Source organism: Scaptodrosophila lebanonensis, unplaced genomic scaffold, assembly GCF_003285725.1.
Source record: "Scaptodrosophila lebanonensis strain 11010-0011.00,11010-0021.00 unplaced genomic scaffold, SlebRS2 tig00000043-arrow-pilon, whole genome shotgun sequence".
Taxonomy (NCBI): Eukaryota; Metazoa; Arthropoda; class Insecta; order Diptera; family Drosophilidae; genus Scaptodrosophila; species Scaptodrosophila lebanonensis.
Window position 1 is genome coordinate 6,599,299 of NW_022060545.1, and position 25,154 is coordinate 6,624,452.

Consider the following 25,154-nt stretch of genomic DNA (forward strand, 5'->3'; position numbering starts at 1 on the left):
TTCGCTCGGAAATGACTGAAAACAAATTCCAACTTTTAATCAGCAAATTTTCTAGCAAGTTTTATAATAAACACTTCCTACGAAATCCTACGAACAAATTCTTCATGTTCGTAAGCATTTGTGCGGTCATGGTTTAAAGCAATATTCCCATTTTCTGTGGAATTTTTGTTTATGTACCAAACATAAAACTCACATTTCTAACAAATTCTGTAACTCATGTCCAAAGGGCATATCAAATGACAGTTGAGAGCTCGCATAACTTTCGGTGGCCAACGGGCTGGCACTTTCCATCTAATGTGATCAATTAGAAAGTTGCAGCTAGCAAGTGCATGGCGAATACCACAATGCAGCATGACAAGCTGCAACATCCGAGCCGCTCTTTTGGCACGAAAACTCACCAGCCGGATGACGTTGGCCCCATCTTGACCCATGCTAATGGATTTTCGTATGAGCGAAACCCTAAAATGTGGCAAAAAGTTTCTCGACCATGCACCCAAGGCGCTGGTTCTTGGTTGCCATGAGCACCTTTAACCCTCTGCCGCCCTGAATATTGCTGGCAAAGAAATGCAAAATTGTTGTCGGAATGTGGTGTCCATGTTAAACAAAAAGATATTCAACAGAAATTGTGCGCTGTGTTGGTATGTGTGTGGTGTGTGGTATGGTGTGTTGGAATTTTCCGCTCAACTTTTATATTTTACGTTTTTCTACAACTTGCATTTCTCTGCTACTGCCTTTTCGTTTTGGCACATTATCAAAAGTATCAATGGCGAAAACCTCAAGCCGTGCAGATGGCAAGATGTTGAGAGACGGCCACGTGAATACCAGCACAATATCACAAGAAGAACGCATTAAATAGATGATATAGAAACCGGAACTCGGCACAATATTTACGAATATTCTTTTTGAAAGATACTTACGAGAAAGCCACAGAAATAAATGTGCAATAATGCCTACTAACACCGCCGACAATTTGGGGTAATTTTGTTTAATATTCGGGCACTGCTATGCTCCGATTCCCAGCCAAAAGTGATAAAGTTACCAATAAAATAGAAGGTAAAAGATAAAAATTAATTCTAATTAATTGCTAATTAGATTACTAAAGAAGTAGAGAGAGGGAAAGGAAAATCTCCAATCCACCGGGATAAAATGGATTAACAGAACGATTGAGAACGAGAAAAGAATCAAATACGCTCTTATATTTCCAATCACATTTTTATTTTATTTTTCCATACTAAAAACACGTCAATTCTGCTGCTAACACTTAGAAGACAGATTTCGATTATATTTGTATAAACATCAATTTTCATTTATCTTCTTCAGTCTGTTTCAAATAAAGTTCTCAAAGTAAAGTTTAAAACATTAATTTATTTCTATTATAATATTCTCAATTACTAAAAAAAATACGAGAAGAACTTTTTTTATGTTGGTCGTGTGGCAAATAAGGAATCACATTATGTGCCTCAAGAATAGAGAAAACTGAATTACATTTAAATATTCCTAAGAAATAAACGAGGTGAAATGAAATACTTCTACATAAATTGAAAAATATAAACAATAGTTATGTTACAACTCACGTCCATCTCTAGTTTTGTTAGATGCCCGACTGTGCGTTCTATAATGCTCAGTATATGTATGTGTGAGAGAGTGAGTTTTATTTGTAGCATACAAATTTTATAGAATTTCAACGCCTGCCTTTTGCTGCTGCCAAATATCCTGAAGGGATATATGCATGTAAACCTCATGCAGCTCCACACACACACACACACACACAGACATGTATTTGCGTGCACACACGTGGCATTTTAAGTGAAAAATGTTTGCCAGGGCATGGCTACAGTTGCCAGCTGTGCTTCCTTTACCTTGAATATGTGTGTGTGTGTGTGTGTGTGTGTGTGTGTGTGTGTGTGTGTGTGTGTGTGTGTGCCATTCAATAACTTCAAATGGCAGCTGGAATTTCAATAAAAATACTTTTGCTTACTCTGTTTCGACACACAGATACATACATACCAGTACATGCAACAAATTTGTGAATGCATTGACTTTGCATATTTTAAAAATCGCTTTATTCTTGTATGCGGATATACATAGAGTATGTACATATTTGAAGCAAAAGCTTTAAAAACAAGCATGTCTGCATAATAATAATCGGCAATGTTTCATTGTTTCCTTTACAGTACGGTCAACGCGTGCCCACTGCAGCCTCTCCGAGCAACACAAACTCGAGCAGCTCATCGAACACAGGCTCCCAAAGCGGCACCCTGAGCACTAGTCTGAGCAATACGACAAACACAAACACAACCATGGGTCCCAACGGCACGGCACAGAATCAAAATCAACAGGGCGGCGAGCAATTGTCAAAGACAAATCTATATATACGCGGACTGCAGCAAGGCACAACCGACAAGGACTTAGTTAATATGTGTGCACAGTGAGTATACAGCACAGACTGAAAAGTATCTGACAGATGCGAGCAGTGATTTATTTAATAAGCCGATGGAATTGCAAGCCTGCAAATTGCCACAAAATGCAATTTGTAGCCATCAGTGTGGGCGTCTGCTGCCACTGGGGGAGAGGGGAACATGAGAGTGTCTCTGTGGCTTGTAGTTGCTTGTCTGCCCTGCGGCTTGTATGGATTGCTTATTATATTATGGATACAACAGCAGTAGCAAGCACTTGCCCACTCAACCTCTTCAGAGCGTGCCTGCACCTTATGCAAATTAATTTTAATTGTCTCTTTCTTGTTGCTACAAACATGCGAATGCCCCTTTTCTAATTGCGTCCAATAAGTTGCTTTCATTGCTTCGTTTGAAGCAGCTTTTTCTTTACTTCAATTTCCATTCCATCTTCGCAATTAATTGAATTTTAATTGCATACATAAATAATTGTGCGTAAGTGCGCATTCCTCCTTGTATTTATTGGCCTTTCAGCAAAGGCTGCGAGGGTCTGAATTTAAGGAAATAAAATCAATTAAAGGTTCAATTTATGCAATTAGCTGAAAACTTCGTTTTAGTGATTCTTAGAACTATGGAAGTTACATTGGAGCAAATAAATCCCAATTTATGTTGAAAATATATTCTATATTTCTCAGCTTTATCAATTTTCTCATAAAAGACAAACCGTGTCAACAGAAGACGAATTTATGTTAACTGTGATTTCCAAACTTTCCACATCAGACTTGAAAATGCAAATAAAACAATTCAATAAACTTTGGTTAACTATGTTCTTAATAAACCAATAAATTGTAATCCCACTGATATACGATATTTATAAAAATTTTCTCTCAGCCTTCTAGCGGCTTGACTCAATCAAATTACAAATTTCATTAAAAAATCTTTTCAACTTTTATACGAAACAATTTCTTTCGAAAATAAATTTATTAACAAAATAAGCAGTTTAGTAAAAGAGAGAAAACTTGTATCGATTTATATCAACTTCATTGGAAAGCCAAAAATCGATTGACAGCTGTCCCACTTAAAGAACTTCCACTTTGTACATGAATACTAAAATTAAACTAAAGGATAAATAAACTTCAATCGTTAGTAATTCAGCATGAATATGAACAAGTTTCGGCAATTTCTCGGATGACCCAAACGGAGGCCCTATTTGTTGTTACTCTGGAACTCAAGCAGAAATTCCCGTTTATGCTCTGCATAGCAATCCCAAAATCCTGTTCTGTACGCTGCTAATGAGCAGCTCAGCCTCAGCTCATTACGCTTCGCTGAATTTCTATGATAGCCCGCAATCCACAACCGCCACCTCCCCTATACCCTACACACAGCACCACCACCATCAACACACCCACACATTTAGTTGCTCCCCTAAACAAAAAAAAATGGAGAGGAATGGAACAACCCCCAATTGTGTGACCAGCACAAAAACCTAAGAAAGGCACCACACACACACACACACACATACTGAGCTCCTTTTGGACTCCCCATCCTTTCCTGAAATTTGTGCAAGCCAAACAAAATCCCCTAATTAGTGCGCACGCTTCATCAATGGCCACAATAACAACAACTAAAGCACTAAATAATAAACAGCAAGCAAGGCATTTGCACAATAAACAAGTAAATAATTACATACGAGTACATACATTCGAAGGTATATACATATAAATATATACATAGAATTATTATTTATATGCAAAGAGAGCGTTTCGTGATGATGAATGCATTGCGTATACGCAACGTTGCGCACTTCATTAATGCTTCCTTTTTGGCCTGGCAGAGCCATAAAAAATACATAACTTATTAGAAGCTACACATAAAAAAAAACTAATGTAAATAGTCAGCAAAAACATGAAGTAGAAAGGCAACATAGAAAAGTAAATATAAAAGCTGACGGCCGTGAGGAAAGAGCCTGTAAGCCGAGCTGAGTGAAAAAGCTGCCTCCTCATAATAGGTCAAGTAATTAAATTAAAGGTTAATTTGCTTCTTTTTTTTCATACTCAGCAGCAGCAGAAGCAGCAGCCAAAGCTGCCGCCAGCACCACCAACAAAAACTACGCGGTCGCCTTTTTGCGCCTCGCTGCAGGCAATCAAAATAAGCGGATTATTAGTGGTGGCGGGGGGGAAGAGGGGGCATAGAGTCAGGGGGCAAGAGGACGACACCGACGGACATTAATGTTATTATAACTATGTACACGAATAAATGTTGTAACTATGTTGATATCGATTTAATTTGCCAAGGGGTTGTGCCGTAGGTGGAGGGGGGTAGTTGAGTGGTAAGTGAATTATTGGTGGGCATAAATGAGCAATTTAAAATAGGCAGCTCACCATATACTTGCTGTGCATACATACATATGTACATGCACGAGTATATTCGTGATGATTGTTAATACTATGGCAGACCCGACTTTTGCGGCACAATTTTTATTGCCTACTTCAAGGCGCGCACTAAAAATTTCATTTTAATGACTCCTTAATGGCTTAGTCGAGCATAGTACGGTACAGTGGTGTAGTGGCATAGCACATGCCATGGCTGCTGGTACTTTGCAAAATTAATCAAAGCCAGCACACAGGCATCTGATTGCGGCACGTGGCATAGCGTCAAAGCCAACTTTGTCCGCACTCGCACAATCACCGTTCGCAACACGCACATGCAGCGTGACAAAAAGACAGACTAGCTGGCCAGACAGACAGACAGACCTGAACTTTTTTTGTTTTTAATCTGCTTATTTCTTTTGTTGGCTGCTGCTGTTGCCGCTGCTGTAATTGTTGTTGCTATTGTTGCCATTGCTGTGCATGTCCAAATCATAAATAAAAAGCCACAAACACACGCACGCAGCGACGCGTCATGCTTAACCACAGACAGACAGGTGGAGAGACTGACTGACAGACAGACACACAGACAGACAGACAAACAGCCAGTTTGCCAACATGCAAATGGTATTATCAATGAATAATGTAATAAGTTTTATACGTATTCGTGTGTTTGTGCTCTCAGTGTGGGAGTGTGTGCGCGCAATTGCAGCTGCTGCTTCCAACCTTATTTAATCAATGTTCTAATTTTCTCTCTCCCTCTCTTTCTACCCATTCACAGATACGGAACAATTATATCAACCAAGGCTATTTTAGATAAAACAACAAACAAATGTAAAGGTATTTTTTTCTTCACCATTCTCATCATTTATTTATTTATGTGTGTTTTTCGTATATGTACTTATTATGTATTAGTATGTGTTATCTCTATCTAAAAACAAAACCAAAAAGAATACTTACCAAAAAAAAAAAAAAATTATTTACAAAATCAAAATGAAATCATTTTTAATTTCAAAGTTCTGTTTTTATTTATAACTACGCTCAGTACGCCCAACGACACGCAAACTTTCAATTTAAACTAAATTGCTCGTAATATTGGTTTAAATAATGTCAATTTTATTAACAACTGTGAAGCTGAAAAGCGCAAAGCCTCGCAAAAGCGATAAACATTTTATAATCGACACAACCGAGTTACACCAAAAAAATAGTCGAGTTGAAGTTTGTCTGTGTTTTCTATCCAGCAATAAACACTTTCTTAATAGAAGCTTAATAGAGCCGCCATTTAACAACAATTATTCATTATGCTTTGATTGCCGATTCAATTTGCTGAGTGCAAAGGCTAATTGCCACGTTTGCAGAATCTGGATTATATATTTTAAATGTTTTGTAGCAAAAAAAATAAATCCTCAAATCGAATTTGAGTCAATAATCAATGCCATCATCAGCCAAATAAGAGTTGTTGATAAAACAGAACGAAAGCTTTCGCGGCTACAACAACAAATCAACTGATATACGAGTATTTTTCTAAAACTCATCCAAAATGTTGGGCCAAATTTCTATTTCCCACTAGAGATTTGTAATATTAAATTCTAAGATTCGCATATACAGCCCAATAGCTCTAAAAATATTACATAGACAGCTATTTGTTCCATTTTGGACATATGCTGAGAACTATATTTTCGATCTATAATAAACAACTTCAAGTTCTATTCTATTCGTTCCTTCGAGTACTGAGTCTTATCTATAGCTATTAGTTAAGTCTGTACTTTCTTAAGTGTATACTTTTTCTACTTTCGAGACATCAATTTTTGGCTTGTACTTATTTGTTGATTTATTCGATTTTCTTGTATTCTTTACGTTTTGTTTTACATAAATAAATTATGTTTAATTGGCAGTTTTGCAAACGTATGTACGTTAATTTCGATTTATGTTTAAGTATGTTTAAGTTTTTCTTAAAATTATGATTTCCTTTCTTTCATATGTATTTCGCAATCGTACATCATGCATTAACTCTACTACTACTACTACTTTTATCTAATACCTAATACTACAAGTACTATTGCACTTTATTGCTTACCCACAACTGCTAATGAATATTCCGATTAATAATGAAATACTGTGTACAAATTGTGCGTCCGTGCCGGACTTTATAGTTTGCTGCCAATTTATTTATTTATGTTTTTCTTTTGTCAACAATGTATTAAACCTTATATATTTATGTCTTGCTGTATCTCTTTCAGTTACAACCTTGCCAACCAATTATTAATTTAATTTCTACCATTTCTCTCTCCCCCTTCTCCAATCGAATTGTTGCGACACTTCGATAATATTTTGTTTTTGTTATTTTTTCCAAACCGTTGCACGTGACCCAATGCAAAAATTTGCTTTCGATTCAATTTAAATCCCTTTCGGCTTTTTTTTTGTACAACCATTCAATGTGTGCAAACAAAAAATATGAATAAATATCTATATGTTTATACATGCAATTAAAAAATGAAAAAAAAACATACACACGAAAAAACAACAAAAACAAAATATGTTTTTTGCAGGTTATGGCTTCGTCGACTTCGAGCAGCCAGCCTACGCCGAGGGCGCCGTCAAAGGACTTCAGGCGAAGGGCGTGCAAGCTCAGATGGCCAAAGTGGGTATCTGGGTGCTTCATAGGCCGGCCATTGTACGTTTGTTTGCATGCAAGTAATACTCACCCCTCACCAAAAAGCTCCCGAGACCCTCTATATACCGCACCGAAACAAATCCTAGACTCCCCCCCTCAATACCAATGAAAAATACATTTGTGCCAGATGCCTTTCGTTCGTTAGTTCGTTCGTTGGTTCGTTGCTTTTCGTTGTGAGCTTAGATTTTCGGTTTATTAAGTTACAATTAATTTTATTATGTAGTATTATTTATGATATACGCTTTTATGATGCGATTATTTTATTTAACGCCTGCCTGTTGGCTGCCAAACGCGTCCAAGATGAACTCATAAAAGTCAGCCCCCAGCCAGCCAGCAGCCTCTGCCATTCCTTTACGACCCCCACACATTTGGAAACTTTTTTTTTGGGGCCTGGGCGGACCCACGCAATTCGTTTTGCCAAGCTAGTGGCTGCCTACGCACATCGGAAGCTCCAAAAGAAAAGGTCAAATGCCCACGCTGCTCGAAAGGGCATCCACATCCGTTTCGTCGCGGCATCGTATTAATTCTGAGAACAGCCCTTTGCTCCATGTCTCAATGTCTGTCCGAATGAGCGCCATATTGAAATATACATTCCGTTCTGCCCTTTTGCATTTTCATTTTCCAACTTTGAGCAAATGGCGTCGCATTTTTTCTTGTCAAAGCGCCAAAAACTTAACAGTGCCGCCAAGGGGCGAGGCGTCAACTCCAATAACCCACGCGCAACCACAAATTTGCAAAATAAATTGCAAGTATTGCAATACAAAGGAGGGCTTTGCCAAATGCCGAAACTCATTTTATTTTCACTTCTTTGTTATACCCTTTCTAAGGCTGGTTGTTGATATTTTATTAAAAAGGCAACGCCATCCTTAAATCACTTATTCTGCAGATAGAACTATCCAACTTGTCGTATGGAAACCCTCTCTTAAAGCATAGCAGAAGCAACTTAAAATAGACGTAACTATGACTGAGAACTTTCTGTGACTAATACTCTTACCATAGCCTTGTGGAATAAGCTTAAATATTAGCAAGCGTATAACATCTTCGGTATGCCGATTATATTTATTTACATTTATTCTTGTTTTATTGCCACTCCCCTTTTTTTAGTTGAAAATCGATGATTTTTTTTTGTCCAAAATAGATACCTCCTACCCCTTACGCCCATGCCAGCCCAATTCGACCCAACAACCCCCCACCCCTTTAGTCTGTAGTGTTGTTTGTCGAAGACTTGTACAGTATTTACCAGCCACACACACCATATTTAGAAAAACAAAGAATTTTTTTAGTATTCCTCGCATATCAAACGGACATTCTAGCGTAGTTTAAATTTATTCAGCTCCAAATAACAAACATACGTACATACTCTATATTAAATAAATATACTTATGTAGTGTCATTTGACGTCGTTAGCGCAAATCCTAATTAAACATTTATTATACGTATAATATAGCGTGCATTTAATATTAATTGGAAAACAAATGTATTCATAAATTTCAATTTGGCCACGTTTATTAGACAAAAATTGCCAAAAACGGCAAAAAAGAAAAAAAATGTATAATCCTTGATATTTTATAATCCTCCTATAGCAGTAAAAATCAATGAACCACAGAAAATGTTAAGCGTATAAAAACTAGTTAGCGGATTTGCTGGTAAATTAATTGTATTAAGCGAGATTGTTCTGTCAACCATTTAACATTTGTCGGCTTAGCGGGTATATATACTATAATTAGTGTAACGAAGTCAACAGAATCGGATTTAAAACATAGAATTTAGTCGTATTGTATTATTTGCGAACAAACGTGCGCAAATCGTCAGAATTATGAGTTAAAGAACTGAGAAATAATAACACCCTTTACTGTCCTCGTAGTTAGGTTTATATCTGGTATATTTATAGTTTATATTTAATTCAAATAGTTTTATTAATTATGTCATTATGTAGTGTTTCATCATACATTTAAAACGTACCAGTACTCTAAAGACTAGTGCTGTTCTTAGCTCCAACATCTAGCGACCATCATTGTGATTCAATTAATATTGATGGCCATCTAATGACCAGTGGACCAATTACAATAGACGTATAATATTTTCATTTAGAAAGTATGTTTAATTTAGATTAGAACTTTTATATAACATTATTCCTCATTATTTTAATTCCACAATATTCACATTGCTCTTAGTATAGTCAGTTCCAAGCAATTTCGACCAATATTTCATATTATAATAGCCAGTTCGTAAAGTTCTACTTTATTTATTACATCTACATTATTCTACTACATTAAGAATTTCTGCTGTAAATACCTAAATATCGGGCAATATGGGCGGGCAGGTGCATACCAAATGTTTATCGCCATAGGCATCATCGATTCTGCCCACAGTTGGCCAAATTTTTGCATCGGGCTTTACAAAGAGCTGAAGAGCAGAAAATGGATTACAATTAGTCAATGCACCACCACTTGATATGGGTTTAATACTTACCGCTGGAAAGGCAGCCTGTTCGCGGGTATAGGGTCGATCCCACTTGTCTGATATCACTTGTGCCTGCGTGTGTGGCGCCATTTTCAATGGATTCACACTCTTGTCCATGCGACCCGCTTCGATTTCTTCAATTTCCGCTCTGATCGAGATCATGGCATCGCAGAAACGATCCAGCTCCTCCTTATCCTCGGATTCCGTCGGTTCAATCATTAATGTGCCTGCCACGGGCCAGGACATGGTCGGAGCGTGGAAGCCATAGTCCATTAGACGCTTAGCCACATCCACAGCCTCAATGTTGGCCGATTTCTTCAGGTCCCGTATGTCGAGTATGAACTCGTGGGCCACAAGCCCCGATGTGGGCGACTTATACAGCGTCTTGTAGTGCTGCTCCAATCGCTTGGACATATAGTTGGCATTGAGAATGGCCACTTGGGTGGCACGTTTCAAGCCACGACTGCCCATGAGCTTGATGTAAGACCAAGATATCGGCAAAATGGCCGAACTGCCGAAAGGAGCGGCTGAGACCACGCCAAAGCTATGCTCCTCACTATCCAGCGGGCTAATGACCGGATGGCCAGGCAGATAGGGTGCGAGATGAGCCTTGACGCCAATGGGACCCATGCCGGGCCCGCCACCGCCATGAGGAATGCAGAAGGTCTTGTGTAGATTCAGATGCGACACATCGCTGCCATAATCGCCAGGACGACAAAGGCCGACTTGGGCATTCATGTTGGCGCCATCGAGGTACACCTGTCCGCCATGTTTGTGTATCAATGTGCAAATGTCTGCCACAGTCTCCTCAAAGACGCCCATGGTCGAGGGATAGGTGATCATTAGGCAGGATAATTCTCGGGCGTGCTCCTCCGCCTTGTCGCGCAAATGTGCCATGTCAATGGAACCATCCGATAAAATGCGTATGGGCTCGACCTTCATGCCGGCCATCTGGGCTGAAGCCGGATTTGTGCCGTGCGCAGAAATGGGTATCAGGCAGATGTTACGATGTCCCTCCCGGCGATGTTCGTGGTAGCTGCGAATGGCACGCAGACCCGCATACTCTCCCTGGGCACCCGAATTGGGTTGGAAGGAGATGTTGTCGTAGCCCGTTATTTCGCACAGATCCCGCTCCAGGTCCTCAAACATCTGATGGAAACCCCTAGCCTGCTCGACCGGCGCAAACGGATGGATATCTGTGAAGTGACGGAACGAGCAGGGCATCATTTCCGTGGTAGAATTGAGCTTCATGGTGCAGGAACCGAGCGGTATCATCGAGTGGACCAGCGAAATGTCCTTGTTCTCCAACTTCTTCATATAGCGTACCATGCGGGACTGTTTAAGTAAATACATAGTGGAGTGAATAGATATGTTATCCAAAAGTAAAAGAACTTACCTCGCTGTGGTACATATTGAAGATGGGATGCTGGAGATAGGGTGAGGTACGCAAGAATTTGGAGTTCTCTATGGAATTCTTGAGCACATCCTTTCTAGCCAGCAATTGCTCCACTGATTGTCCCTTGAATATCCACAATAGATCGTTCACATCCTGCACACCAACCGTCTCATCCAAGGCCACACCTACACTATCATCGGGGAAGTATCGCAAATTAATGCGCTTATGCGTTGCACGCTCCTTTAAGTCTTCGAGCGACAGCTCCCCGCTGAGACGCACATGTAGGGTGTCGAAGAAGTTCTTGTTAAGCACTTGATGTCCTGCGCCCTGCAGACCCGTCTGTAGGGTCAGCGTAAAATGATGAATGCGATTGGCAATGGCCTTTAGTCCCTCCGGTCCATGATAGATGGCATACATGGCCGACATGTTGGCCAGGAGCGCCTGGGCCGTGCAAATATTGCTGGTGGCCTTATCACGTCTGATGTGCTGCTCACGTGTCTGCAGCGCCAGACGATAGGCGTCGTTGCCATCCATGTCACGTGTGACGCCAATCATGCGACCGGGCATCAGTCGCACCAGCTTTTGCTTGCAAGCAAAGAAGCCGGCATGTGGGCCACCATAGCCGAGGGGGACGCCGAGACGCTGGGATGTGCCAATGGCAATATCGGCGCCAAACTCCGCCGGCGGACGCAGCAAAGTCAAAGCCAACAAATCTGTGGCCACCACGACAAGTGTCTAGAAAACAGAAATTCAAGTGAAATTGTTCAAATCACGACTTGACTGTTGTTGACTTTTGAAACTTACGCCATTTTTTTTCGCCAACGCGGCAATGTCCTCAAAGTCCTTCACATCGCCATAGGTGTCCGGATATTGAAGCAATATCGCGGCCAATTCGCGGCTGGCCAAGTCCGCATCCTGTATGGGTCCCACAATGATGTCCAACTCCAAAGCCTCGGCACGCGTCTGCACCACCGACAATGTTTGTGGATGCACCTTATTGGTCATGTAGAGCTTCCGGCGTTTATTGTGCCGTGTTGCCAGGCACATGGCCTCCGCAGCGGCTGTACCCTCATCCAGCAACGAGGCGTTGGCAACATCCAGACCCGTTAGCTCCGACACCAGTGTCTGGTAATTAAGCAAAGACTCCAGACGACCCTGCGCGATTTCCGGCTGATATGGCGTATACTGAGTGGTCCAGCCGGGATTCTCGAAAATGTTACGCACAATCGTGTGGGGAACATGACAATTGTGGTAGCCCATGCCAATGTACGAGCGCCACAGCTGATTCTTCTGAGCAATGTCGCGTATGCGACTTATCAGCTCATGCTCATCTGAAATACGCACGAAAGACAGTCGAGATTAGTGTATTACGATGGGGCAATTAGGTGACCTGCAACGTCTGCCCAAAAAACGAACACACACTCCCTCGACGACAGCGTCAACAACAATCGACACCATCGAAAACAACAACAAGCGATAGCGCATACATACGCGAGTATTTGTGAGGGACCTACGAACCCGTCTATCTTGCGCTTATCAGCGAAAAACACGCCAGGGGGTCGGTCCATATAGGAACAAAGTGTAGTCTATTTTAGGTACTTAGTATGTACTACTACTACTACTCACTTAGTGGCTTGTCCAAATTTAATTCACGTTTCAATTGTATGCTCTGCGGCACGGCCTTCTCCGTCAACTCTGCCAGGGACTAAAGGATTATCGTTGCCATCAAATCGTGCGCAGATATTTCATATTTCCAATCAACTCCTACCTTATACCCCAATGTGTCCAGCATGGCAACCACATCCGTTTTTCTGGGTCCAATATGTCGACTGGGAAAGTCCGACTTGCTGGGAAAGATCACATCCTCCACGGGTACGGTGGCCAGATAGCGACCTTGCTGGTATGAACAGCTCCTAAGCAGAAAGCTGCAACTACGTGCTAAAGCCAAGCGTTGCATTTTCTTGCCGCAAATACTAAGTTTTTCAAAAAACAATTTAAAGGAACCGGACACGTCCGCACAATGCGACCGAGAGTTGAGGACTGTTTGTAAGCATCGCACATTATGGCTGATATAGTGAGGTTCTGACTGCCGAGATCAATATGCCGCCAATTCCAATGTTCCTCTGATAAGCCCGCTTCGATGTTGAGAGTATTCACCGCATAGACAACAGGGTGCACTTGATAAGCAGCTATGGGCTCGGAATTGTACGAGTATATTAAAAGTCTATACATTGAACATGTTGTCAATGGGGGAAATGCTTTTTCTCTTTGCTCGGAAAATTAATCTTTCCTTAAGTGGAAAATTTTAAACACACGAGCTTAAAATAATCCTACGAATCCTACGATTCTATATTCAATGCTAGCAAAACTGAGCAATTCTTATGTGCTTAAACGATCAATAATTTTAATATTTCTCAATTCATAGAATAATAATGTTTATCATTTAAACTCGTATTGGATTTAACATATATTTGGAAATTGATTTATTTGTAAAGGCAAACTATTTACTTGCAATTACTTGCAATAATTATGCAATTATTAAATCTTAACGACTTATTGGTATATTGGTTTTGTATTTACATATATCTATTGCGTTTATCGTGTGTACTATAACTCGAATATCGTACTAATATTGGGGTTTTGTAGACTGAAAAGTACCAAAAAGTTGCAGCTTTTATTCCTTAAGTTCTGATTTGTCGTAAATTTATTTCAAAAAGACAAAATGTTTCATAAATGTATATTTTAGATTAGATATGGCACTGGAGTGGAATTTTAGCCAGTTTTTCGTAAGTTAATCATTAATGTCTCCTTCACAGTGGAATTACAGGAAATCGGGATGATGATGTTATTTAAAAATCTACAAAATATGTCCAATATTTTTGAAGCAATAAATATTTTCATTGCATTTTTCAATTGAAAACAGATTAAAGATTATTATTTAAGGTCGTTCCGGTCAGATATTTAGTGACAGTTTAAGAGACTTATAAAAGCAGATTCCAAAGAAGTTTGTTGTAGTATAAAACATTATTTTCGTATTTGGTATTGGTTTCAATTAATGTATTTAATTAATATTGATATATCAATTGTATCTCTCAAACAAATTTGAAGCGCAATCATTAATGACTACTGATTGGTCTCGGGTAAATGGTTATGATTACTGATTGGTAAAAATGCAATCCAACATATTCAACAAGCATAATCACAAATTACCAGTTAAAATCGTTATCACTTATCGAAATGTCCTGGTGAAGGAACCATTTGATTATAAATTCAGTCCAGTATTTGCTTTCTAGGAAAAAAAAGTTAAAGTCTATTCTAGGGAATTTAGAATAGACTTGTGAAATTATTATCAAATTATTTTCAACCACGAACGACTGACTGCTCAGAATTAGTGGACAACAATTCACATGTTCAAAAGTATTGAAAGCGATGAGTCACATCCGAGGAACTTAATTGATTTTGAAAACTGCCATATAACCAAAAAATAAATTAATTACTTGGCATTCGATATGGAAAACCTATCCAGCTATGCAGTAAATGGAAATCTTTTATTTGTCAATCTTGAAAATCTTTTGCTTTATGAAGCAGAAATCTGCCTGTGATCCTTTTAGAGAGTGCATATTCCCAAGTTGTAATGGAGGTGTGGATATTTTTCGTTTTTTATTTATTAAGATTATAAGTATATTTTAAATCGAATTTAGTTTTAAGTATTTAGCTAAGTAGAATCAAAACAACAATAGCAACAACAACACACCGTCAATATTTGAGTGTCCCCCGCCCCGTTGGCAGACGCTTTAGTACGTAAAGTAGTAAGCAAACATTCAGCTCTAGAAACCAATTAAAATTTGTAAAACTCGCATAAATTAGATGGACAACACAACACGCAAACACAGTCATCGGTGAAATTCCATTTAGTGTAAATTGAAAAGTACCTCAATTAATAGCGCAATTGAAAATTATATTTACCAACATAAATCGTACGATGGTAATTAGTTGCTTATTTACAACAGCCTTACAAACAAAAATAGGTATTTAGTTCAAATCCTACATAGATTTACATACATACTTAGTTACATACATACATACATACATATGTATATAGATAGCTGCAAAAACGTTTTTGGAGCTTAGCAACTTTTTGTTTGCTCTCTCTCTGTCTGTCTCTCTTTCTATCCCATTCTCTTTGTCTCTCGCTTTAATCCGACAATATATATTTAAAGCTCATTAAAAAGTTTTGTACAAATAAACTGCGCAAACATTGTACTATAAGAATTAAACTGTAGGTACATGTAGGTATAATTATTAGATGATTAGATGAATATCATATATAGAAGAACAATGTAATGTAAGCAACATTGTAACTAAAGCGACCTCTATATACTTACATACTTGTATACTTGTATGTACATCAATATTCATTTACTTACATACATATGTTATATATATTTGAAACTTATATAAACTGTAAACTGTATTTTGAAGTTATAGCCAGCCATATAATCAACCTACAAATTTGTTGTTTGAGTACGCAAAATGCTACACCTGCGCCGGCCAAAAACTACTTATAAAAACTAATATAAAATGAAACTAAACTCTAAGTATAATAAAAATGCATTAATTTTAAGACATTTACATAAGCGGTCAGGTATTTAACTTAATTAAGTACAAAGGGGGCAAAAGACCAAAACACAAGACCATTTATACACACACACACACACACACTAACTACTCTCCAAAAAACAACGAAAGCAGCAACAACAAAAATGTATGATTCATTCATTGAGGAAAAAAAGGGGAGGGCTTAAATACTAGGTCTCTATGAGTTGGACGCCTTGTCGTCTTTGCTTTGGAAATGTACTTTAAAAATCGTGTTAGGTATGAGAGGCATTGCATTCAACACTCACACACACACACACACACTCACACATATGTACAAGCAGGCGCATTAAGCTAGGCACACACACACATACATACAGAAACACATGCACACTAACACACTGACAACACAGCAAGCCAGAGCAGACAAAAACCAAATGATGAACCAACAACAAAAAAATAATAAGAAATTTAATTAGCGCAATTTTTTACTAATGACAAAATTTCTACATTTTAATTTCTTTCTCTCTCTCTCTCTGCCTTTGCCTCACTCTCGCGCTGTGTGTGTTTAAACAACAACAACAACAACAATGCATCATATTGTGTCTGTCGCTCGCAAATAAACAACAACAACAACTACAATAATATAATACTCGAATGACACATCACCTGCATCCATAAACACACACACACACACATTTACATTCACACATACACAAAACGCTTTCGCAAAACGCTTTTGTTTGTGTATCTTAATTTGTGTGAAAAAACCCAAACAACAACTACAAATATTGGTTAAACAAACTAAAACTGATTGATTGATCTCATCAAAACAACAACAACAATGATGCTGATGATGGTGACGACAACAACAACAACACACACCAACACACACACACCACTGCTGACCAATGCATCAACACCCCTACACAGCAACAGGAACAGGATCCAACAAATTTGTATATCGCAAATTTGCCGCCACATTTCAAAGAAACTGATCTGGAGGCAATGCTATCGAAATACGGACAAGTTGTTTCGACCAGAATATTGCGTGATCAGCAAATGAATTCAAAGGGTTAGTTATTTCTATAACTTAGTACTATACTCTCGAAATCATTACAATTACATAATTGTTTTTGTAGGTGTTGGCTTTGCGCGCATGGAGAGTCGCGAGAAATGTGAACAGATCATACAGATGTTCAATGGTAACACAATACCGGGTGCCAAAGATCCCCTATTGGTCAAATTCGCCGATGGTGGTCCCAAAAAGAAGAATCTCTTCAAGACGCCCGATCCAAATGCCCGCACGTGGCGTGATGTCTCTGCCGAGGGCATACCCGTCACCTATGACCCGACCTTGCAGCAGAACGGTGTTAGCGTCAATGTCGGTACACCTATTGGTGTGCCCTATTCACGTTTCGGTGCACCACAGGTGGGTGGCTATCCAGTCGCTGGCTCGCAATGGATACCCGGCTATATGATGACACAGCCGATCACTCAGGTAGATGATCAGGTGAGTGCCTGTTACATCTCAAAAGCTATACGCATTTGGGATTTTTTCATAGCACAACTTACTACAGTTCAGGGTTTTTAATTTTATAGATAAATTATACCTCATTATTTGGAAAAATTGTCTTTTATTTCATAATTATGAATAATAATGAAAAACTATTCGAATTCGCTACTGATTCCAAAAAGCCATAGAAACCACCTTAAAATTTGTGTTTGTTAAGATTAACAAATTTGTAGAAGACTAGCAGTTATTAATAGGAAATCTTCTTAGCGTTATGAGATACCTTCAATTTGGTGTTTAATAAGATTAACAACTTTGTAGAAGACTAGCAGCTATTAATGACAAATCTTCTTAGCGTTATTAGATACCTTAGTTTTTTAATAACGCTGTTGAACTGATATAAAAATTCGTTGATATAAAACTAAATTTTCATAGTCTGAGAAAGGCGCTTGCTATGTACACGTATAGTTGCTCCACATCTGCAATTTTACTTAAAACTCTCTCCTTCTGTCTGCCTCAATCTTTCTAGTATATGCAAATGGCTGCTGCTCCACCTCTAGGAGTCACCTCATATAAACCGGAGGCTGTTAATCAGGTGCAACCACGCGGCATTTCAATGATGGTTAGTGGTGAGACGGCTGTGCCATATGGAACAATGATGCCGCAATTGGCAACCCTGCAAATTGGCAACTCTGTAAGTGTTTATTGTTCGATGGGACGATTGCTGCAGCATCTTGTTAAGACCACTCTCTAACCAGACTTCCTTTTTCCAACTACATACATACATACTTACAACTCCACACTCACAAAACTATACTACAACAACAACAATAAAAAATATATATATTTATATACAAACAAATATATGCATACATTAAAAACTGTAACCAAAAGACATATATCTGCAATATATAATCGAGTATTTACGTACTATATTATGTATTTGTATTAACGAAAAAAGAGAAGAACTCTACACCGAACAAAAACTTTGCAAAAGGAAGAATCTCTGTACTCGTACTCTCTGTGTTTGAATGTTGAATATAATTTGTATTCTATCTCTTCTTTTTCCGTTTATTTTTTTGTTTTTTTCGGTTCCTTTATAGAATTTTTCTCCATCGTTACAGTATATTAGTCCAACTTATCCATATTATGCACCACAACCAACTATTATACCAACAATGCCAATGACAGATTCCGAACAGGCTAGCACAGCTGCATCACCCGACGAGGCATACACACAGTATCCACATCAAGCCGCTCCCAAATAGGTCTTCGCGAGGTGAGTGATGTCTCTCGTTCTCTCTCTCTCTCTCTCTCTCTGTCTCTCTCAAACTTTGTCTCTCACACACTGTTACTTCTGTCTGTCTAACTCTCAGTGTCTTGTTGTGTTCTGTGTCCGAGCTGAGCCCAAAATTGAAAAAGCTTTCGGCTCCAGCTACTCTCTTCCAATTAAAGAAAGAAAAAGAACAGTTCAAGTTGCTCTCAATGTCTCCGACGATTATTAACTGTTCAAAACCCGTATTGAAGCTCTTGGGGTTTATCTAATCCACGTGTTTAGTTGACTTGCATATTAGTTGTATGGCTTTGGTAGTAACACCATTAGCGGTGTTCCATTCTTTCGTTTGCCAACACTGTTTTGCATGCGCTTAGCTTTGTGTTATCCCACCTAAAAGAAACATTCATCAATCAATAATTCAACCACAACCCATACCTGTCAACTTGTACTTATTTAGTTGTCTTTCGTTAACGAAACGCATTCACAAATCGAAATCGAAAGATGATTGAGTCATCTTGATTAACACTATTTGGAAAGCTCATAAATTAATCCCTGATCATGTTTTTCGATGCATCGCAATCATTGATCCACCATTTCATTTCACCAGCATCACCCATTCAGACATTCGCACACAATTAAGTCATGATTCGCACTCACACACTCAAACACTCACACTTTGCCACTCGTGCTGATCCGTTTTGTGTGCTGCTTGTTGTTGCTTGCCTGTTTGCTTAAATCTGTTCATTAATGTACGATTTTATATAACTAAAGCATTTCTATTTTTTACTTTCTTTCTTCTTTTATTCTTCTTTATTGCGCTACAACAACAACAACAACATCATCATCAACAACAAAAACTACACTCTATTTCTTATATAGTATAGTTACTAAGCAGTCTAAACACTGGTAATACATACTAGGTAAATATCATCAAGCTTACTTTTCACTTTAAATATTTGTATATGCATGGCGTGGAACAAAATTTATTAATTGAAGGCTTTAAGTGCTAATGGTGGATAATTAAGCTATACATATGTATATATCAGTTTCTGAAAGCGATACTGGGTGGTTCAATTACAGAAGACCATAAACGGGATTAGCTACAAATCATTCCTGTTTTAAAAAAAGAAAGAAGAAAGTTATCATATACAGCAATCTGTTGAATATCTTGATCTTCTCAGCTAAAAAAGCACATGAAGAGCAGCTTAAAAATCAGTATTTATAGAGAAATCAATTGACGAAAATTCCCCCTAAAGCGAAAAATATAATGATACTGACTTCTTGTGGTACTTCTTAAAAAATTTTGGAAATTAGTCATAATCAGACTCTGTCCACCCTAATTACTTATCCCGTTGAATACGTTTATCTGAAGAATTTTCTTTAGAATTTTTCAATCTTAATAAAAGAGAGAACAGCTTTGCTGTGAAATTATATTGTTTTGTTGGATATCAAAGATCTTAACCCAATCGTGTCAACATTATCCCGTGTAAGTAGGATATATTTTGATTGTCCATTTTTAAAGCCTTGTCAACCATTTATTCAGTATCCATTAACATTTTCTTTGTAACGCTTCCAGATATAATATTTTAGTACCACGTTTGACGATGTAGTGGACGAGAGTGGAGCGATGAGCGTTAATAGTTAGGGAGATGAAAAACAACAGCAACAACAACAACCAAGAACAACAATACGAGTGCAGCAGCGGCGGCAACAACATCACGCCCGAAGGCAGTTACATTATGAAGACAACAAACACAGCAACAAAAACAACAACAACAACAGCCGAAAATCAGCAACAACAATAACAGCAACATCAACACCAACAGGCGGATTATGCTGAAAATAACTAAAAATAATGTTAAAAATTAATGTAAACGATGGTGAAGAAGAAGTGAGAAAATGAAACAAGGAGAAATGAAAAATACATAAATAAAATGTAAGCAGAAGAAGAAGAAGAGCAGTGTGAAAGTTAAGAACATGAGCGGTAAAAGTGAAGGAAAGCAAAGACTAAACTTAAATAATAGAAATAGTTATACACACTTAAAAAAACTCTTAACAACAACAAGATGATGATAGGAAAAGCGAAAATATGTATTTACAAATGAAATGAGGAAAGGCAAAAACATACACATACACAACACACACACACAAACACACATAAGAAATGGTGAAATTTTTTGAAGTGCATGCCAATTGTTAAAACGAGCGCAACTTTTAAGTGTAAAAGAGGCAATAACGAATTGCTAAAAATAACACACACACATACACCCACATACTAACTGCAAAAACAACAACTTGAAGAAACAACAATTTGCAAAAGATTTTGAAGATGTAGGAGAAGGAGAATAGAAAAAAGCGGAAACTAGTTAAGTAAAACTTATAATTTAAAATTGCAACAAGAACCTGCATGAAATTGAAATTGAAACCAATCAGAAAATAAAAAACTAAAGCAAGGGCATGTAAATGTTTAAACAAAAACCAAACAAAACAAAAACACAAAAACTATTTTGCTAATTTTGAACTAGCAAGACCTAAAACGGAAACATTTTTGAATTAAAAACCAAAACAAAAACAAAAACGTGTGCAATCTATGTTATAGAACCGAAACAGAGTAAATGAATAAAAATGATTTGATTGCCAATGATCAATGATGAAGATCATGAAGCAACACACACATACTTATAACATTAAGTCAAGCAAAAGTAATTTAAAAACAAAACAAACAATAATAAAAAAAAGAAACACACACTGAGCAGATTGTGAACTTTTTTACCGCAACAGCAACATCTGTTGTTGTCGCCAAAAAAAAAAAAAAAAAAAACTTTTTTAATATTATTTATTTATTTGTTCAATGCAAAAGAAATGCAGCTGTTAAATAAAATACGCTGTGTACCGTAGAGGTAGAAAAGTATAGCTGTTAGAAGTTTAGCAGACATGCTTTCATTTAATTAAATTATTCTGTTTTGAGAAAACCGAAATTGTATGAAGCACAATTTTGCTTTCCATCTCTTCTACATACACATAATGATTTGTATAAATTAATTTTTGATTTCTGCTGCAGTTCTTGGCAACATTTCTTGCACACACACACACATACACCAATACAAACACAAACACACACACACACACACAGCAACTAGATTAACAAACAAAAAAAGTTAAATAAAAACAAAAAATAGGCAACCCCTAAAACTTGTGTGTCAGGTTGCTAAAAAAAAACCTTTAGCATAAGTACTAGCAAAAATGCAGTAAGAAGAAAGAAAACAAAAATGTAGTAGTTTTAGAATTTTAGACATAGAGAACGTGTCGAAGAAAACAGAATAATAAGGAAAACTCTTGTACTAGTTTTTAGCATATTTTTTGTGCTCATCAGTCGATTTAATGAATTTTTTGTAGCTGTCTACAGTTTTTTACGTTTAGTTCTTTTTTAGTGAGTATTTAAACATGAGAGTAAAACGAAAAAGAAAAAAACAAAAACACTAGCATATAGCGTATTTTTGCTGCAGAATGTAGGATTTTGAATTGAAGAAGGTGGAGAAGAAGAGCTGGAAAAAGAAGAAGTAGAAGAAATAGTAGGTACACCACGGCTTGGTAATGGGAAATGAACTTTTTAAGAGTCAGGCAGTTTGAGGCATGCACGAAAAAACTTTATAAAAGGAAAGGAACACAATAGCAAACAAAATGAAAATAAGCAAAGAAAAAAGAAAAGTAGCATTGTAGTTTAGAGACAGACCGACAGACAAGGTGGAACGACATGTGAACACACAAACGCGTGTGTTTAAAATCGTAGTGAAAATGAACGTTTTTTGTATGATGGGAAAACTGCTGAGCAGCAGAAAGAAAGGAAAACACATGTTTTCAATTTGTATTGAATGTAAAGCGCAGCGCAAGCACAGAGCAAAAGTACGGCAGTAGCAGAAATTAACAGAAATAGAAATAGTAACAAAACAAAAAGAATAAAAGCTTAGTTGTTGTTGCAAGACAAAACAAGGCGAAATTAAGTAATTAATGTTAAAAAATAAATTTAAAAATGCAAACCTAGTACATAAGCAACACCACAGAGAACATGATGAAAGAGCAGCAACAGCGGCGGCTTTAAAAAAAGCGCCAGATCTTTAGTCTTAAGTCTTGAGTAGTCCGACAGGTCGCATCAGTGACAGCAAAGCGTTTGAAATTGAAGCCTAACATATTTATTTTCTCTCACAAAAATTATGCATACACCCACACAACATACATACAAACACACATACACACCCTGCATATACCTTGTATGCACTCACCTGTTCGCCAATTGTATTTGTGATTTTTTAAATGAACTTACAATGAAAAAGAGAGTGAGAGAGTGAGAGGAAAACAAATCAGTTGAGAGCATAGATCAACAGCTTAACAGCAAATTAACAGCAAGTTTACAGCAGTCTCCTTGTTGCTTAACAGCAGCCGTTAAATGTCTGTCATGCTGAAACTCTCCTGAAACATTTGCAATCCCAATCAGATCGGTCACTGCTGTTAAGCCAAGCCTCTCTTGTTAAGTTCGACAATTTGTGGCTCATTGAAGATCTCAATGAACAAATTAGGGGAGCATCTCGCTCTCTCAGAGAATATATTCGAATTTCAACTCAAGTCTGCGCACATTCATTACCCAAGAACCCACACAATTCACACTACATCACACCACCAATATACATTCCTGAGCAAAGTCTTTAGTTTTCATATAAAACAGACACTACACAAACACATACATACATATACATATACAAGTCGAGTATATGCGCTGATTTCAAGTGGCGTAACTTTCGCTTTGGCTGAAGCAAAACGCATGCATAACTTAATAATCGATATACGATATACACATACGATAAATACAAAATGAAAACACAACGCCAAAAGTCTTCCTAAGCCTAAACCAAAACAAAATGGAGTGCATGTTTTCTAACAAAGCGAAATATTGTTTGTTTCTTGGTTTTTTTTATAATTTGTTATAATAAATACAGATATAACTTTATCGTAATTTGTTTTAGACTGAATTTTATAAAAAGAAATTGAAACAATAATAAAGGGAAAATGCAGAATATTGATAATTCTGCGCACTCATACACACACATACACACACTAACACAAACAACATCAAGGTCCGCAAAAATAATAGAGAATTAAAAATTAGGGTATGCAAGCGTCAGAAAAATGTGAAAAGATGATGATCATGATGAGAAATTTTGCAAAACATTCCACAGCAAAAAGCGAAAAACAAAACATAATAATTATAACAATAAGGAACATTTGTATACAAAGTGAAATATTATTGTTTATTGAATGCTTTGGACGCTTGCATAGCCTGCATTCGAGCATAAAAATCACAAATACAACAACAACAACTTGAGAAACGTATTTATTCTAAATATGATTTTCGACTATTTCGATCTATCTTCATTTTCCACACAAAGTGCAATTTTCTATATAATTTATTTTCACACAAATCTTCTGAAACTTAAGCAACATTTTTGCGCTGTTTTTTAGGCATTAGAAAAAACAAAAAGAATGTTTAAACAAAAGAGAATTAGTTACTAAGTTAGTTTTAGCAAAAAAAAGAAGTAAATGTTGAAAGAAACATGAAGAAATTTAAATCTAAGCTGCGTAACTTTAGTAGCTTAAATGTTAAGGGAAAAAAAACATGTTGTAGTTGTCAGTGAGGGTAGCGTAAAAAGCAGAGCAACATAGCTGCGAGAAAAAAAAAAACAAACAAAAGAATCCTAGTTGTTAAGATCAAAGCACTTAGTCGTAAGTCTAGAGAACATAAGTAAAGTTGACAGAGATATGATGACGCAGACGAAGATGATAAAGATGATGAAGTTAAAGAAGATGAAGATGATAAGAAGTAGAGATGTGTAGCGGATATAATTTTTAGTTGGTAGACACGCAGATGCGTACATTAGTTGGAGCGAAAATTATGTAGTAGCAAGTACATAGTAGAGGAGTTATTATCTAGTTAGTGAGTGGAGAATGGAGCTGTTTAGCACGAGGAGACAGATTGACTCTCCCAGCTGGTTAGCAAAGTTGAAAGAACGCAAGTTAGGCTTAATTTTTGAGAAAGAGAAACGGAAGAAAACGAGATGAAAACAGTCGATGAATTATTAGCAAGCAAAGTCTTTCTTACAAATTGTACACTATATATGATGATGTATTTGTTAAGTCTGTCTAGATGATTCGTTTACTCTACTATATTTTTTTTTTCATGTGTGTCTTTTAATTAACCAAACAAAACAAAAAAAAAATTGAAGAAAATCTACTTTTACAAACCAAACTTAAAAACGGTTTGTTTGGCTACGTCTCTGTATTTTGTTTTAATTTAAAGCGTTTTATTTTAGTTTTTTAACTAATTTTAAGTAGTTAATTTATTTTTGTCCTAAAAAGAAAAAAATGTTGCGCGAAGACGCTCAAGTGAAGATCAGACGATCAATGAATCCAATCGAGACTTGAACG

At 37.3% G+C, this 25,154-nt stretch overlaps 2 protein-coding genes across 9 annotated transcripts in view; one reads left to right on the forward strand and one right to left on the reverse strand.

Annotated features, from left to right (window-relative positions):
• Positions 1-21,425, forward strand: part of LOC115622987 (protein alan shepard) — a 220,218-nt gene extending 198,793 nt beyond the window's left edge. For 4 of the 8 annotated variants that reach the window (XM_030517144.1, XM_030517147.1, XM_030517146.1 and 1 more), the window contains 8 exons: positions 2,175-2,428; positions 5,541-5,599; positions 7,309-7,433; positions 16,822-16,963; positions 17,031-17,401; positions 17,931-18,095; positions 18,505-18,680; positions 20,254-21,425. In XM_030517144.1, coding sequence (XP_030373004.1) covers positions 2,175-2,428; positions 5,541-5,599; positions 7,309-7,433; positions 16,822-16,963; positions 17,031-17,401; positions 17,931-18,095; positions 18,505-18,669 — 1,281 coding nt within the window. In that variant the 3' untranslated portion in view covers positions 18,670-18,680; positions 20,254-21,425. Of the gene's footprint in view, positions 1-2,174; positions 2,429-5,540; positions 5,600-7,308; positions 7,434-16,821; positions 16,964-17,030; positions 17,426-17,930; positions 18,096-18,504; positions 18,681-19,561; positions 19,598-20,253 lie in introns of those variants that run through there. The other 4 variants (XM_030517141.1, XM_030517143.1, XM_030517148.1 and 1 more) reach the window with 4 other exon arrangements.
• LOC115622986 (glycine dehydrogenase (decarboxylating), mitochondrial) lies at positions 9,646-13,272 on the reverse strand. Its single transcript, XM_030517139.1, has 6 exons — positions 13,061-13,272; positions 12,919-12,997; positions 12,097-12,623; positions 11,293-12,027; positions 9,906-11,231; positions 9,646-9,839 (listed from the first exon to the last, which is right to left on the reverse strand). Exons 1-6 carry the CDS (start codon positions 13,247-13,249, stop codon positions 9,729-9,731), a joined length of 2,967 nt encoding a protein of 988 aa, XP_030372999.1. The 5' UTR covers positions 13,250-13,272; the 3' UTR covers positions 9,646-9,728.
• Positions 21,426-25,154: the final 3,729 nt, after the last annotated feature.

What these genes read in the sequence shown, in the direction of transcription:
- LOC115622986 (XM_030517139.1), bottom strand. Translation starts at nt 13,249, where the DNA reads ATGCAACGCTTGGCTTTAGCACGTAGTTGCAGCTTTCTGCTTAGGAGC. An exon ending in TGGACACATTGGGGTATAAG is followed by an intron (nt 12,998 to 13,060) that starts GTAGGAGTTGAT and finishes ATAATCCTTTAG; the next exon opens with TCCCTGGCAGAGTTGACGGA. An exon ending in TCAATATGTACCACAGCGAG is followed by an intron (nt 11,232 to 11,292) that starts GTAAGTTCTTTT and finishes TTACTTAAACAG; the next exon opens with TCCCGCATGGTACGCTATAT.